The 17235-nt window shown below is 38.5% G+C and overlaps 1 protein-coding gene across 13 annotated transcripts in view; it reads left to right on the top strand.

The window, feature by feature from the left end:
- The first annotated feature begins 5887 nt into the window (after positions 1 to 5887).
- The window catches only part of plcb3 (phospholipase C, beta 3 (phosphatidylinositol-specific)), a 61767-nt gene continuing 50419 nt past the window's right edge, over positions 5888 to 17235 (top strand). For 6 of the 13 annotated variants that reach the window (XR_014533627.1, XR_014533628.1, XR_014533629.1 and 3 more), the window contains exon 1: positions 5939 to 6749. Coding sequence is in view for 6 of the 13 variants with exons in the window: in XM_083541253.1 (XP_083397379.1) it covers positions 6651 to 6749 (99 nt within the window). In the remaining 7 variants the exon portion in view is untranslated. Of the gene's footprint in view, positions 6750 to 17235 lie in introns of all 13 variants that reach the window. The other 7 variants (XR_014533625.1, XR_014533626.1, XM_083541250.1 and 4 more) reach the window with 3 other exon arrangements.

Consider the following 17235-nt stretch of genomic DNA (forward strand, 5'->3'; position numbering starts at 1 on the left):
GACCTACTGACCAGTATACCTACACCTTACCCACTGAGCTATCAGCTCTGACTTGTGCAAGCAGTCAATAAGCCTAATGAACCAGCATGGCTTCTTTTCCATACTTCCACCACATGTAACTAATATTAAAAGTAGGCCAAACAAGTGTTTCAAAAAAGACAAATAAATGAAGCAATCTTTTAAAGCAGTTTAAAGCACTGACATTTACTTTTTACAACAAAAAGTTAAAAAAGGTGCTTTATTGAAAACATAATATCCAGTTGTTAGGTGTTATTTTACCCGCAATTCTCCATAGTGTTTCACCACTAATTGCACATTAATTGCGAGCTGTTGCTTTGAAAGGGGTTTAACAGGAAGTTATTGTCTTATATATGCCATATATCTGGCCCATTACTATAATACAGTTATTCTTATAATGAGTAAACAATTTTGAGAAAGGGAGAGACGTAAAGAGGACATAGAGTGTGTTTGTTATTGTGAAGAATATGAGATTAGATTGATTAGTTTAATTTGACTGGAGCCGGAGAGAATAAAAGGGGCTCAAAAGATCGAGTCAGAAATCCAGAAGTCAGCAGAACCACAGAACGACTGGAAACAACTTACATCTGTTTATTCGCTGTTAACTGTAAAAATCAGCTAATACGATTTGTTCCAGCATTGTCATGGGGTCCATCCAAAGCCAGGACTCTACATCCGGGTCTGATGAAGGTCATACTTTAATTATGTAGGACGGAGAGCTTACTATTTCTCCTGTCTTGATCTGAGATACTCAGTCACATGAAGAGAATTTGGCATGCATCATTCCCCACAGAGTGCATTCTTCTGGCAATGTCAGCTGGAAAAGATGTATTCGCTGTCCAAACATGTTGTGGAGGAAGCATGTGTTAGCCTTCACCCTTCCCAAATTGGCACACGTGATAAGGGAGTTGCAAAATGGGTGGGAATTGCTAACAGCTAACAATGAGGAAATATTAAGGACTGGAAATTCTTTTTATTCTGCATTTGCATTGATTTGCATATGGAGAAAAAAATACATGTCCTCAGATCACTGATCATTTCTGTAAATGCAGCTGAAAGAAGCCATAAGGAATGAAGGCAATATCAGAAAACATACTAGAAACATCTCTAGTTTCCATCTCTTCTTACAGCTATCACTTTCAATTATCAAGTGAAGAACCACCGAGAACAAACAGGCTCACACCGACTGCCAGAACATGACCTTCAGCTCAAAACCCTAATAGTTACAATAGAAATCCTTCATAAAATCAACACTACAACCTACAAACTGCACTGTGTGGGATTCCACACTGCCAAGGTCTAATCAATGTTTGTTTTCCTGTGTATTGGTTTTATCATTACATCCAGACATTTTGAGTTTCTCAATTTCCTCATCTCCATAAGCTTCATTAATTATTGGTTACCACATTACTCAGCAAAGAAATATCTTCATGTTAATTCTTCACATTTGACCCTGAAGTGGAGCAAAAGAGGATAAAATATTTCATAATGAAATTTCAGTATGAATTCATTGCCTTTTGCGTTGAGTTGATCTGCGTGTGTTGGAAATAGGTGCACGGTGTAGGTTTTTTTTTCTTCGTAATATATTGAAACTGTATATACCAAACATATACTCACAAAATATAACGATTCTCTTTTCCTGCAGGATTTTAGAAGACCAGGCACACAGGCAGCTACAACAGCACAACTGAAACATTTCAGAGAGTTTCAGAACAAAACTCTAGAAAAATGAGTAATTATTTTACTTGTTATTTGCTAATATCAATGGTGTGAACACTGTCCAATCACAGTAGTGGGCTTTGTGTAGAGGCAGGCAAATAGGATGGAGAACCCAAGTGCATGTCCATCAGTGCAGAGATTCCAAAATTATATATATATATATATATATATATATATATATATATATATATATATATATATATATATATATATATATATATATATATATATATATATATATATTTTTTTTTTTTTTACATTTTGGGAAAGCTCTGGATTGTGGTACACAACAGCATTTTCTACCTTCCACTAATTTCACCTCAACAGCAGTAAAAGTGGAGTTGTATATTAATGAAATAAGGGTTTCTAGTGAGGGATTACAAACCTGATGAATACATTTTCTTGTCAAATGTCTATTTTTAAAAAAAAAAGTATGAAGATGTATATTCCACCCAAAAATAGCACATTTGCACTGCAAGCTTATGTAGCGTGTTATGTTTTCCTACTTAAATGGCACCCTGTTTGAGCAATAAACCATTTTATATTACTGTGATTAATGTAACTAAATAGACTCAAGCTGTATAAAGCATACGAAAGACACTGCCTTAATAACTGTTACACCCTTGCATTTAAATTGTACTGTGCATACTGTGCATTCAGCATTTATTCCAGTCCTTTTGCTGTGTTGGTGCACTAGGTGGCGCCAGTGTACTCTCAAGATTTTGGACAAGGCCTGCAGATAAAGCTGTGAGAATCCTGAGGATTCAACAATGAGGCTTTTGAAGCTTTTCAGAGCTGCCGGCCAGCACATTTCTGCTTTCTGCAGAGTAATGTGATCAACCTCACACTGCTGCTGTGACTGAGTCAGGACTTTGTTATGAAGAAAAGAAAACACGGAGGGAAATGAAATGAAAAGAGGATTGTAAGGAGGATGGACAACGAAAAAAAAAGTTCAGATTTTGAGTAGTGCTGGTTCCTATTATTAACTTATCATTCCAGATAGCAGAGGAACTGGTAAAGACACTGTGTGTGTGTGTGTGTGTGTGTGTGTGTGTGTGTGTGTGTGTGTGTGTGTGTGTGTGTGTGTGTCTTTCCAAGTTTGCCCCTTAAGGTTCCTCTGTGCTCTAATACAATGTCTCTCTGTAAGTCTTTGGCATACTGTCAGAAATGGTCTGATTTGAGTAATGGGGAGCACACACACACACACACACACACACACACACACACACACACACACACACACACACACACAAATAACTATTTAATTATCTATACTCACCTCTTCATTCTCTTTTCATTACCTGTCAGTACAGTTTGTCTTTTTATCGTCTGTACGTTCCCCTAGTCCAGAGCTCTGATTCTTTAACACAAGTGCAATATGACACAACAGAAACACAAGTATAGTGTATTCTCTGAAATACGATCCAATGCAGCTAGTTCTCTCACCGGGCAGCACCTGTGTGAATAAATGCAGACATTTCACTGGGAAAGGAACACCTGTTGTGGAAATGTGGAGAAAAAGGGCTGGCATTTACAGGTGCATTCTCTTGAGCACAAACTTAAAAATCATGAGGAAAGATTTCAGGAGCATTTAGAGACTGTGAGCTAACAAACTGGCCTAGGTGTTTTAGGAATTTCAGGTGGACCATGTTTAGCATAAAATATTACAATAAGACAATAAGAGAGAGAGAGAGAGAGAGAGAGAGAGAGAGAGAGAGAGAGAGAGAGAGAGAGAGAGAGAGAGAAGACCTGCACATCATCTACATCACTTTATCTCATTACAATCTGCACTTGTTTATGAGGAGAGTTTAATTCCGAGTTAAACTGAATACAAGGCCATGTTTATGTTCAGAAGCAGTTTTCCAATTTAGCATATAAAAGACGAAATGTTTAGAATTACTCTCTAGTTTCTTTTCCACGGCGTCTTCAAATACAGCGAAAAGTCAGACTATATCTATTCTTCTTAGGAAGTTATGTGAGACTGCCTAATGCTTTCAAATGCCAAGAATAAGGAGGAACCTAAAGATCATTCATATGTATGAGGTGTAAGAATGCAGGTCTTTATGCCACCATCACAGTTTTAAATACACATTTGCACACTCCTTCACACCTAAGGGCAATTTAGAATAGGAATGCTTTGGTAATGAAAAGAAACCTACCCATGCACAGAAACCTGAACTCTGGATAATACCTTAGAGCTGTAAGGCAGCAACCCCAACCTATTGTGCTGACTTTCGCTTCAGAATTTTAAACTCCACATGTTTTAGTTACAGCTGAGTATCTAAGCATTGAGTGTCTTGCACAAAGAGTCAATAGCCGGCAATCAGTGGTGCAGAGATTAGCTCTTAAATTATTACAACAAGTACCCCTAAAAAAACAAGTAATACATAACAGATAGAAAGGGTGGGATGTCTGATTGTATATATGTGTATATATGTTTATATGCTGTATATTCTTCACTTTAAGAGTACAGGAAAAAGGCCAAACTGGTTTCTGCATACACTCTCGGACTCATGTCTCATTTTGTATCATGACAATAAAGGTATTCTAGAATCAATAATCAATTATAGACAATGTAGTAAAATGTTCATCTATGTTCTGCTGCCATAGCTGTGTGTTTTATAACCACTGAAGCTACTGTATTATACATGCATCATGGCTACTTGACCAGGTGTTGCTTTGTTTTATTTGTCATTGTTCTGATGTTTGTATTATTGCTTCAGCTGGACGTTTTGGCTCGGGTGTGATATTAGTTTGAAATCAGTCGGATTTCCCTGTCTCTGTCTTTCTCTTTTTAAAACGGTGTATATTTTATTCCTGAAACAAATGTGTATATATATATATATATATATATATATATATATATATATATATATATATATATATATATATATATATATATATATATATTTCGTAGGACATCACAGAAATCTAGTATATCACCTCAGGACACATCTTTTAAAACATGCTTCCATGGGTTTTACATTATGCCATGCACAACTTGCCAGCAAATGCATGCAGAGAATCAGCTACCAGGGAGAATTTTAAAACGTCTCTGATTGGATCATTTATCAGATATTGGCCCATACCCAGAGCTCTGTCTAGCATCATATTGGGGAAAGTGTGATATGTGTTGAGATCAATATACACACAGAAAAATAGGGGGATTGTTTCTGTACATAAAGGTACACTTGCCACGAAAGTACGCTGTAAGGTAAAATAAATGGTCGTTAAGGTGACAACTGTGGTCCTAAGGTACAAAATCAGTTCTTACCAATGTTCAGAGGAACGTTGCTAAGGTACAGCTGGAGCGACGAAACATTTGTACATTTATGTACACTTTTCTGTGTAGTTTTGATCACGGTTACTGGTTTAGATGAAAGAATATGGATGGTTTTTATTATTAGATCATTGGTGGTGTCTATATTTTACACCTTTGGTTCTGGTGCAGAACAAGTCCATGTCTGAAGGTCGGTTTCATTATCAACAGTCTGCAACTTCAGCACGCATTCAGCAATCACCTTTTGATTTTTCATGACTTTATCATCCTTGGTTATCAGAAATGACATGTGATCTGAGTGATATGCTTCGAGACTGGTGAAGGATATTCCTGTGTAGGTCTGCATAGTCTGTGTAGACTCTGTTAGCTCTGTGGTGGTTTATGTAGGACGGTGGTCCTGTAGCGCAGTAGTCTTCGTCTCTTTTCACTGTCTACTGTACCAATTGCATATGGTTGAACTGACAATAAATGGGAATTTACATAAATGTGTGCACGTGTGAGACCACATCCATGTACATAGATATTGTATACCCTAGTGTTGATACCTGCTACATTTTCCAGAATATAATCTTATAATCTCAGGGTTGATTTGTGTGTCAAGTTTTTTTTTGTTTTTTTTTAGGTGGATTGAAGCCACTGAAGTGAAACGTATTCTTGTTCAAACTTATACAGAGCCCCTGAGTCTGGGGGACTTTATAGGGAGGAAGGCAATGATGTGTAATATTTCAGGAATTCTCTTGAGTCTCTTTCTCCCGTGAGAAGTTTATAGACCTGCTTTAATTGCAGAACAATATTCAATGAAAGACTAATGAAGTGTGTGTGTGTGTGTGTGTGTGTGTGTGTGTGTGTGTGTGTGTGTGTGTGTGTGTGTGTGTGTGGCCGGGTTGAGAGTGTTTAAATCAGCCTGTTTTACCCGTCAGTGTTCCGCCATGGAGGGAGAACCCGCCTCTAGAAGAAAAGAGAAAAGGAAAGTAGCAGTGACAAACTGTAAACGATAGGAGAAAGAAGACAAGGAAAAGAAGGGAAGGAGAAAGAAAAGCAGCACTCCCTCGTCTGTTCGCTTTTCTCACACACTTCCTCACCTCCCCCTGTGTCTCTCTCTCTCTCTCTCTCTCTCTCTCTCTCTCTCTCTCATTCCCTGCCCTTCACTCACCCACTCGCTCCCTCTGTCTCTCCGTCGTTCACTTGAAGAACAGAAAGACAACATGAAGGAAAAGGAAGGACACTTCTTCACCGGGCGCATCGGAGTCGAGTGAAAGTTTGCTCGAAAGATAGAGGAGGAAGCAGGAGGACGTGGACGGGAAGAAAAAGTGCAATGAAACGAGCATATGGAGTCGTAAACTGTACCCGAGTGTAACGAGTTCGTCTGATCGTTAATGTGTGACTCAGAAGCTCAGAGACTTTCGCACGCGCGCGCTCGAGCCTCCGGTGTGTGTTTTCTCGTGCTCTCGGTCTCTCTCTGAAGTTCGCGCGGTCATCACCGGAGTCGGAAACTCGCATCAGGTTCCACACTAAGAAGCGTGCCCGTGCGCGCGCGCGCGCGTGTGTGTGTGTGTGGAGAGGAGGGAGTACCTGATTGAGGAAGAGTGTGTGCCTGGACTGTGGACCTGAGGACAAGGCTGTTGTTGCAGCCATGGCCGGTGCGAAACCGGGAGTGCACGCGCTCCAGCTCAAACCGGTCTCGGTGCACGAAACGCTCAAAGCGGGAAGCAAGTTTATCAAATGGGACGAGGTAAGCGGAGAACGTGTCTGTGCATGGGTTCATGGGTTCACGGTGTACCTCCTGAAGTGAAGTGAAGTGCAGTGCAGTGCATTCAGGGTCCCTGATGAAGGCATGTAACTTGGAGCAGTTATTTATGGGGGTAACTGGCAGCGCGTGACTGACAGCCGAGTGCTAATGAGCCAAACACGAATTCCTGTCCAACAAGTTCCTCTAACATGCAGAGTTGTTTTTGTTTATTTGTTTGTTTTACCTCCATACACAACACAATACATGACACAGTGCTTGGGCACTTTTCAGTATCCGTCGCGCGGCTGTTTTTGTTTGTTTGTTTGTTTGTTTGTTTTTGTTTGTTTGTTTGTTGTTTTGTTTGTTTGTTTCTTTCTTTCTTTGTTTGAACTCAAGCGTGACAAACGACAAATCCTAAAATGATAGCCCCATCTGAAATAAATAAATTAATATTTAACAACTTATCTTGGTGCAATATAAATAAAAAAAAAGTTAGACAACACTTTTCTAAAATCTGTGATTCTCATATATTTAGAAGGTGTGGAAGCCCTAATCTTTCCTAACTTTGCACCAACAGCATTATTCTGTTTGTTTATGCCAAATATTGACAGAAATGTAAACAAACAAAAAAAAAAGAGTCTGCATTACTGTTGAAGCGTTAATTACAATTCATTACCTCCTGTCAAGACATGGTTTCACTTCTCGCTTTAGCGTCTGGTGACCATACGTGATCTAGTAGAAAACGTTTTTTGTGTCCAACAATGAAAATTACTTTTCATAACATGATGCACAAACATGACAGCATGCTGGTGTCACCTCACAGCTCTGCGGTTCTGGGATCGAGCCTGACCTCGGGTTACTTTCTGTATAAAGTTTCACATTCACATAACCCAGGAATTCTCCAGGTTCTCCAGTTTCCCTCCATATGACAAAAACATGCCCATAGATGGATTGGATGAGGTCAAATTTGTGAATGGGAGTGTGCGTACCACCCTGAGACTGACTTTTTTCCCATCAGTGTTGTATTTCTTAGACCTGGTGTTATCGGAACAGGATCTAGATCCACCTCCATCCTGATCCAGATTAAGCAGTTAATAATAATGAATAGGGGAATGAATTAACCGTGTGGACTGATGGAGAAAAAAGTCTATTAGAAATTTGAAAACTGTTACTCAATTTATCACATTAAGTTATTCTGTGGTTTTCATTTAATTTTAATTTTATTTATTTTTAATCTATTTTTAAATTTTTGTCCAATTTTAATAACGAAGCTTAGCCCTACTTAATGTTTACTTTACTTAAGAGTCAATATAATCTATCAAAAAATATTATTCTTAGTATAATTAGACCTCTCACCCAATTTATTTTTCTCTTTACCGGTTTTGACTGTACTCGGTTACTCTGGTAAATCAGTGGTCAACTTATGAATGAAAGCTTGTACGTTTAAATCCCAGTACCACCAAGTTAACACTGTTGGGCCCTTTAAGTCCCTCAACCTTTAGAGACTCAGTTGTATAAATGAGATAATTGTAACTCACTCTCTATAACGGTGACTGCTAAATCCCTAAAATTGAAAATATTAAAGGCTTTGGCTGAATTTTTCAGAATGTGTTTAGGTGATTTAAAGCCTCTGTTTTGCTTTTTATGGTCCTCTAAAAGTGTTGTAACCACTGCCATTCACTGATATTGTGGTTGATCTGAAGGAAGCCATTATTAGGACATAATTGTGTAAGAAGTTGTTGAACTGTAGAGTTTGTACATCTCATCAGACCAGTGTCTCATTAATAATTAACTATACAAGCCGCGATTGTTCATGAATGGCTCGCCGTAATGTATTTGCAATGTCTGTAACGGTGTTCGTGTTTTAGTTTTTTTTAGCAGACGTGTGTTTTTATGTATTAGACAGATACATATTTTGCATGACGATATCAGATCCACGATTCACGTTTCCATTGTTATTTTATTGGTGTTTTAACAACCTGTGCTCATTTTGCCTACTCCAAGGGTACTAAACTGATCTCACCAAACACAACCTGTACAGAGCATGCAGGTTACATCTAAAGGGTTTTCATAGATTTGGATGTGGATTAGTCACTGTACCGCAGCGCTTTTTATTAAACAGTGATCGCAATTGTAAATGAACCTTACAGGCTGCAGTCTGGTATGATGTTTACTCGTCCAAATATTAATTGTGTGTGCATTAGCAATTTATTTATTACAGATGGATGAAGCGTCTCTAATTTGACTACAGCACAAGGATTACTAAAAAATGATTTCTGATACACAGAGATTTAGTACTACACAGTTATTTATGTAAAGCATGTGCATGGTACACTAAAGGCACTAAATTAGTTATAATTTTATATATTATTATAATTTATATAAGTTTTTCACCACACAAAGCACTATATGTTTACTAGTCCAAATATTGTAATACCTGGGATGGATACTATTGGCGTATTTCAAAATCTGAACTCGGGTAGAATTTAAGGAGGTTGAATGGCAGTGACATTATTTCTGTGGCTCACCTTTTATTCCACATTCTAATTGATGTTCGAGCATACCAGGCACTTATGCTGAAGATGCCATATAGTCTGGGGAGAGGCAATTATAGCTAGCTAGGCTACATTCCAAACCACATGCTATTGTCCTTAATGGTTGCTGTATGAATAAAATAGTGCATTTCATGAAGCAACGAAAGTAGAATTGTATGTACTATTTAGAATATGATGTAAGGGACAGCACTGTGGTGCAGATGGTAGCATTAGTACTTTATTCCTCAAGGGCCCCTGATCTGAGCCTAAGCCTGAGCTGCTGTTTTCAGAGCTTTATGTGTGTCTGTGTGGGTTTTTTACCGTTCTCCAGTTTCTTCCCACTTGCCAAAAATATTCCGGTAGGTCAACTGGCTACTAGGTGTCTCATAGAAAGTGTATTCCTACTTCATGCCCAGTGTTCCTAGCACAGGCTCTGGATTCACTATGATGGATAAAATAGGATAAGGTTATTGCATTTGAACAATGTGTTGTTATTTGCAACATAACCCTAGTTGGCTGTTTTGCTTTTCTAAACTGGTTTGAGTGACAACTGCTTTTGATTTTTGAGTGACGACTTTGAGGGACAAGCGATTCGAATGACACCAATGGCAAGAAAAGTCAGAACAGATACATAGTATGGTTATAGTATGACATCTCAAAAGATTAAATTTAGCACGTTATTTGATATGTTTAGCTTCAGTATATGTTTAACTGAAATTAGTGTGTGTATATATTGTATGCTCCAGAATGGGACAGACTCTAAACACAACACACACACAAGCACATACATAAGCACATTCTTCACACCTTACATCCAGCTGTTGGAACATTAAATAGGATAGACAGATGCAGGCTAATGGATTCACAAGCTAATGGGTACACGCCTTGAATTACTCTTGTTATGGTGAATGTTTGGGTGTAATGGGAATGCAGTCAGATTACATTTCCATATCACAGTAATTGCCTAATGTGCTTCTGCACCATCGGATACAATATCATCAAGATGATGTGGTTTTTTTTTCTTTTTAAACGCATGATCACTTGTGTGTTTTGTTTTGAATTTTGAGGATGTTGACTGTCAGCATACGCCACTGTGGCAGTTTTTCGCAAATGAATATCTTTTATATTTCAGATAAACACACAACACTGTAAGATTGGGGTACAATATAATTTACTTTATATGACTTAAGCAGAAAGGTGTTTTATCTTTGCGGGCATGGACAATGATAAATAAATAGCTGAGAGTGTAACAATGGATGTAAGAATAAGGACTGAACTGGAAAGGCATACAAAATTCACAAAATTTTATATTGCACGTGTTCAGTAAATTGTCATTAAATGTCTTATTTTGTATACACACAATACATCCATAACTCCAAAATACATAAACCAGACATAGTATATGATTTCCTTATTTATGGTTGCATTCAATCTTCCCTTCACTTATGAAACCCAAACGTGTTCCAGCATGACTGTGTTCCTGTGCACAAAGCCCATAAAGATATCGCTTACATGGATTTAAATGAAAGATCTTGAGTGGAAGCTGTAGAGCACTGACATCAACCCTAATAAACACCTTTAAGATCATACCTGCTGACTGCTCCCCAGAGCTCCTCACCCTACATCAGTACCTGACTTTACTAACACCCCTGTGGCTGAATGAACACAAATCTCCACAAGCACCCTCCAAAATGAAGTGTAACATCTTCCCAGAAGTGTTGAGGTTATAATAGTAGCACATGGGGGTTAAATGTGGTATGGGATAATCAAAAAGCACACACCATTTTGTGATCAGGTGCCTACAAAATATGGTTCATATAGTGTATAATATTATAGTAGGCTACTGAATTTTTTATTTTTTTTTGCAATGAACTGCCAGAGTGAATTCTTTGGCTTTTCACCAAGTGTTCTGCCGGGAAAGGCTCTGGATTTGCCGTAATCGCCCTTAGGTTTACAGCAGTTACTGATATTGCAGGTTTTTTTTGTTTTATTTCTCCTTTAGTCTTCGGTTTGCAGTAAAGTTCTCTGTTCTCAACAAAGTGTCCGGAACTAAACCATCTGTGGGCCCAGGAAAAAAAAAAAAAAAAAAAAGTCTGCTGACTCTGCAATATTCACGAGTCACACTCCTCTGTGTCCTCTGAGGGAATTTGCAGGAAGTGTTTAGGGTTGTGATTAACTGTGTAAAACTGTAAGAGACAAGATGAGACCTTTTCTCTTGCTCCTTGAAATGAAGTGACAATGAGTCAGAAGAGGCGTGTGAGGGCGAATGAGAGACTGTTGTAAGAGCTGTGTGTGAAACAGCGACGTTTCATACAGAAGAGCTGGGATTAAAGAAAAAGTGGAAGAGTTGCGTCAGGGATGGTGGGAGAGCAAGACAACTAAAGACAGGAAATGTGCTGTATTAGTATTGTCGCTTTTCCTATTGCAGGAGTTTAATAACGGATGATAACGACAAATTTGATTATTCTGGACTGGAGATCTTTTGTTAATCTGTTTATTGTGTATAAACATTTAATTGTTGTGTATATGTGCTTCAGCAACCATATTGAAGATCCTCCAAAATTGATATTCTGACTATCAGTGTGTTATACTGCTCACAAGTGTAGCAAAGCTGCAGTTGTGACGGCTTTTTACACAGAACCCCTCCGTGTTTATGAGCCTGCCTTGTTTGTGTGTGCATGTGTACATTTCTCTCCAAATAACTTCCTGATCCAGATTACATCCAGAGCCAAAACATTTCTGTCTGTCCCTCTGTCTTTTCTTCCTGTGTCTCTCTTTCTCAGCATCGCTCTCTCTCCCCCTGTTTCTTGTGTACCTCTGTGTAGCTCCCTTACCCCATATATCTTTCTCATTCTATGTCTTGTTTTTCTAGTATCTCTCCAAGTGTATCTCTTTCTTTCCCAAGGTTTTTTCTCCATTTCCTTCTCTCACAGTGGGCTTGTCTCTCCTCGTGTCTCTTTTGGTCTCTGGTTATCTCTCCCCGTATGTCTTTCTTTCCCATGTCTCTTGCGTTATCTTTCTCTAACCTCATGTCTCATTCTTCTTGTATTTCTTTTTCTCCCCATTTCGTCCTTTTTTTGCCCATGCTTACAGATTTTATACGTCCCTGTCTTTTTTTCTATTCCCTTGATTATCTTTCCTGCCTTTATCTCTCTCTTTTTTCCTTTTTGGCTTTTTTGGTTGATCTTGGATTAACTCTATCTGAATTCAATGTTGTGCGTGTAAAGTTCTTGCCGATGTCCAGTTACTTACGAGTTTTATCTAAGAATGTGTCTGTATAATTTATTGTAGAGGCTTATTTTTCTGCTACATTTTGATAGTGATACTCCCAGCGATAAACCAAAATATTATTTGTACAGTTTCTCACAATGGTAAAGAAAAATAAATAAATGAGGCCTGGGTTATGTCGTTCACAATCTACACTGGTATGGTCCTATGACCGGATAGGGAAAGATCTGGGGAATATTTAGTAATACATCAGACTTCTAACTGCCTGTCACAGCTTTCTGTGATAGCAGAGAAACAGAGGGCAATGCAGCAAACACTAATGAAAAGTCAAAGTGTTACGTTTGTATGAAATAACAAAAATATACAAACCTGCCTTCTTACCGTGTAACTACCTGTTCTGACTTGCTGTTCTTATTTGTGTGTGTGTGTGTGTGTGTGTGTGTGTGTGTGTGTGTGTGTGTGTGTGTGTGTGTGTGTGTGTGTGTGTGTGTGTTTGCGTAACAGACACTAAAGGCATTGAAAAAATGCGGGGATGCTGGGATGTATATGCTTAGTAGCAGATTCCTGCTGGGGATTAGTCTTTATTCATACAGGCAGTAATGTGTGCAAGTCACAGATCAGGTGAAAGGTTTCCATCAGGTACATAGATAATGTTTAAAATTTTTTTTTTGCTCGCAGCAAAACTCCTCATGGCTCATGATTGAAGAATTTTAAAGGCTCTTCGAATAGGATGAACGCAGAGCTGCTTTTTAAGGAAAATGCAATAAACCTCTCTCATCTGGGCCCCATGCAGCTAAATAAATATGGTTTAATAGCCTTGATGTAAAGGACAGCACGTGCAGCGCATCGGGTTTAGCCTGCCGTAAATCAGCAGCAGTGTGTATAATACGCAGGCTGATTAGAAAAGAGCTAATGAAAAAGGTGTGATGCTATAAACTGGCTGTGTGAACAGAGTTTCATAGTCAATACCTGCTTCGTCAAGGAGGTTTTTTTAAGCTTTTAAAAAAAAAAAAAGGATTATAATTGAATATATACAGTGCCCTCCACTAACATTGGCACCCTTAATAAATGTAATCAAAGTTTTTTTAATAAAAATCTTTTTTTTCTACAACATTAGGACGAAAATGCCTTTGTTGAATGTATGTGTGGCACATTTTCAGCCACCCCCACCATCCTTTTCCCAGTGCATAAAGACCATATAAACACACATCCTCTTTCAGGTTGTTTTATAACAATCCAGGCTGACTTTTTAATATTCACCCTTCTCGTTTTGTAAAGCGAAAACACTCACTGCCGAACATCACCGCTATGTTTCTCATGTTTCTCCTCCTGTTAAACAGAAAGTCATGGTTAAACATGAAAACGACTGTTTCCTTTTCTCCCAAGTGTGCTAAAAAAGTAAAATATCAATAAAAATACACTTCAGATATATTTTATATTTTATTTATATATATATATATATATATATATATATATATATATATATATATATATATATATAAATAAAATGACTCAATAGGTGTGCCAATATTTGCCACCTATATATTTATCAAAGATGGTTTTTTTTTTTTTATTTTTTTTTTTTTTAATGTGTTGAGTTTGCAAAATAATGATATCTACCAGAGCAGAATTTGTTTATTCAACAACAAAAAAAAAAAAGGTTACTAAAATAAAGACAGCATTCTTTACTTGTATTCACCAGGGGTGCCAATATTAGTGGAGCACATTGTACATTATAATAAAAAAACTAGAGACCATAGTTGATTTAGCCTGAACTTGGTATTCAAACAAAAGGATGTTATAATGGCATTTCCTTTTCCTGACCATTAACCGCTTCTGATTGGACTCCACCTACACTTATCGTTGCGCATTGGGTGGGTCTGATTTCTTTCTCCGGTTTACAACATTATGGATCCAAAAGAAATGAATGAAATCTAATTAAAAAAATAATAATTAGGGCTGAAATTGTAGTTTTGTTCGAAATTTTGATTAATTACAATTTGCCCACCCAGAAAATTATGAGCAAAAAGTCATAAATGCTCTTGCTACCGGAATATAGATATTGGGTTTAGACTTGTGAGAGCAATGTTGGACTTTGTCCTGTGAATTTTGGGACAGGTCTAAGTTCTCAGCTCGCTGGCATGTGACCTGACCAGTTAAACAGGTGTGCCAGTTACAGACACATGCTGTGGAGGCTACTTTGTAACTGTAACGTAAAATTCATGAAGTAGCTAGCTACACTAAGAGAAGTACATCTCTAAATTATATGAATAATAAAACTTTCCTTTGCTGTATCATATCCGCTGATGCGGACATCGACATTTTAATTATTGGTTTACATAGGTTACAATTAAATATAATAATGTTTGCAAAAGTTGTAAAATACATCATTTTGTTATGACATGCAGTGCACATACTAATGCTTGTTCTAGTCTAGTTTGTAGTGCTGAACTCAGTTAAGTTTTTCTAGATAGATCAGTACAAGCTGTATTTTTATTTTTCACATCATAGGTTTCTGTTAACCCTGACTGGACATGACTTCACTGTCCTGAGCGCTGCGAAGCAAACAAGCTTAATTACAGTTACCTCCTGCCTCTCGTGTCTCATTCGCTTAACTTCTCACTCTCATGTTTCCCATTCACTCAAACCCCCCTTACACTCTGGCTTTGTGAAGTGTTTACCTTGTCCTCCACACATCCTGTTTATGGTGAGGACAGACGTACACACTGCATAACGTACATTACACAATACGCACATATGTCCCAAAGATGTGGTATTTTATGTGGTATGGCTTTCCCCAGGCTCTACAAAGAATGAAACATGAAAGAGTTTGCTCTGCATGCAAAGATGCCTTCTGCTGGTTTCACTCATCTTAGGAAAGACTTTTGTGCTACAGCTTTGCAAATATGTTGTTCCGAATGTTAAAAAAATTTGCTTTTAATGATCATTCGGATTGATACTGCATTCTACTTAACTCAGAACTTGGTTAGAATTTCATGTCTTTTGACCACTGAACATTTGAGATGTAAAAAGTAGAAAACCATAGAAACCTCCTCAAAGATGTAAAGCCAGAGTTCTAGATTTCTATCTACCCCATGTGAAATGAGAGAAACGGTACTGATGTCTGCGTATATGCAGTACTTATTTACTGATTTATGTAGCCACAATAATGTCTTAAGCTGAACTGGGCAATGGCTCTTCATGTAGTGTTTCCATATTGAGAAGACTAATATTAAGCAAATATTGTGATAAATGTATTTACACAAGTTTTTTTTTGCTTTCCTGAGCAATTAAAATGTGCACCTAGCCTCTTGTTTGCAGTTCCCTAGTGCAGCTGATCTGTAAGGCCCTTTGATGACTTGTTTGTGGTATATCCTGTACATGCTTTGTGCCTTTCTGGCAAAGCTTTGCTTTGAGGTTTTCTGAAGCAGTGCTTTGTAACTCCTTTACACAATTCACTTTTGAGGTGTTCTGCAGCACAACCACCTCACAGATACATGCAGAAGCTGAACTTTATGCCCTCTGCTCATTTCTCCTATGTGTGGGCCTTTGGTGGCTCAATGCATAAGGCTGAGTGCTACTGATAAGAAGGTTGCCACTGGCAAAAAAAACTGCCACTGGCTGTTAGCAAGACCCTTAAACTGTTCTGCACCAGCAGCACTGTCTCATGGCTGAGCCTGTGCTCCAACCCCAGGTTTCTAAAGCTGGAATTTGCGAAGAATTTTACTGTGATGTATGTAATGTATATTTGACAAATAATTAATGTAGTTGTTTCAAACAGTATTTTGTGGATATCTGATGCAGCTTGTTAATGAGGCCCTTTAAATTGTTACAATTAATTTGTGAGATGTTCTGAAGTAATACTTTGTGGCTTTGTGTGTTACACCCCTTAGATAAATCATTTTGTAGTACAGATAAGTATATTGGGGTTCTCTTGTGCAGCTCATTCAAGAGGCTCTCTAGCACAGTGTAGAGGGGTATCTCTGGTGCAGCTCATTCAAGAGGCTCTCTAGCACAGTGCAGTGGGGCTCTGGTGCAGCTCATTCAAGAGGCTCTCTAACACAGTGCAGTGAGGGATCTCTGGTGCAGCTCATTCAAGAGGCTCTCTAGCACAATGCAGAGGGGGATCTCTGGTGCAGCTCATTCAAAAGGCTCCCTAACACAGTGCAGTGAGGGATCTCTGGTGCAGCTCATTCAAGAGACTCTCTAGCACAGTACAGTGGGGGATCTCTGGTGCAGCTCATTCAAGAGGCTCTCTAGCACAGTACAGTAGGGGATCTCTGGTGCAGCTCATTCAAGAGGCTCTCTAGCACAGTTCAGTGGGGGATCTCTGGTGCAGCTCATTCAAGAGGCTCTCTAACACAGTGCAGTGGGGGATCTCTGGTGCAGCTGATTCAAGCACTCACTCATCGTTCATTTATAAAACGTCTAAAGCAGTACCTTGTGGTACCCTGGTGCAGCATATCCATGAAGCCCTTTGAAACAGCACTTGGCAGATGTCTTGCACAGCTCATCTGTTAAGCTCTCTGAAACCATTCTTGGTGGTTCTTTGGTGCAACTAATTCAAGAAGCTTTTATGAAGTAGTGCTGCAACTTGTGTTGACTTGTTTGTGGTGCATTTTATCCTTTGGTTTTACACCTTTGAGGCTGTACTTTATGCAGGGCTTTGTCTGAGTCAGCTAATTTTCTAGGCTATCTGATGCTGCAGATTGTTCCTCAGAGCCCTC

The sequence above is a fragment of the Silurus aristotelis genome (genome assembly GCF_946808225.1).
Source record: "Silurus aristotelis genome assembly, chromosome: 5".
NCBI lineage: Eukaryota > Metazoa > Chordata > Actinopteri > Siluriformes > Siluridae > Silurus > Silurus aristotelis.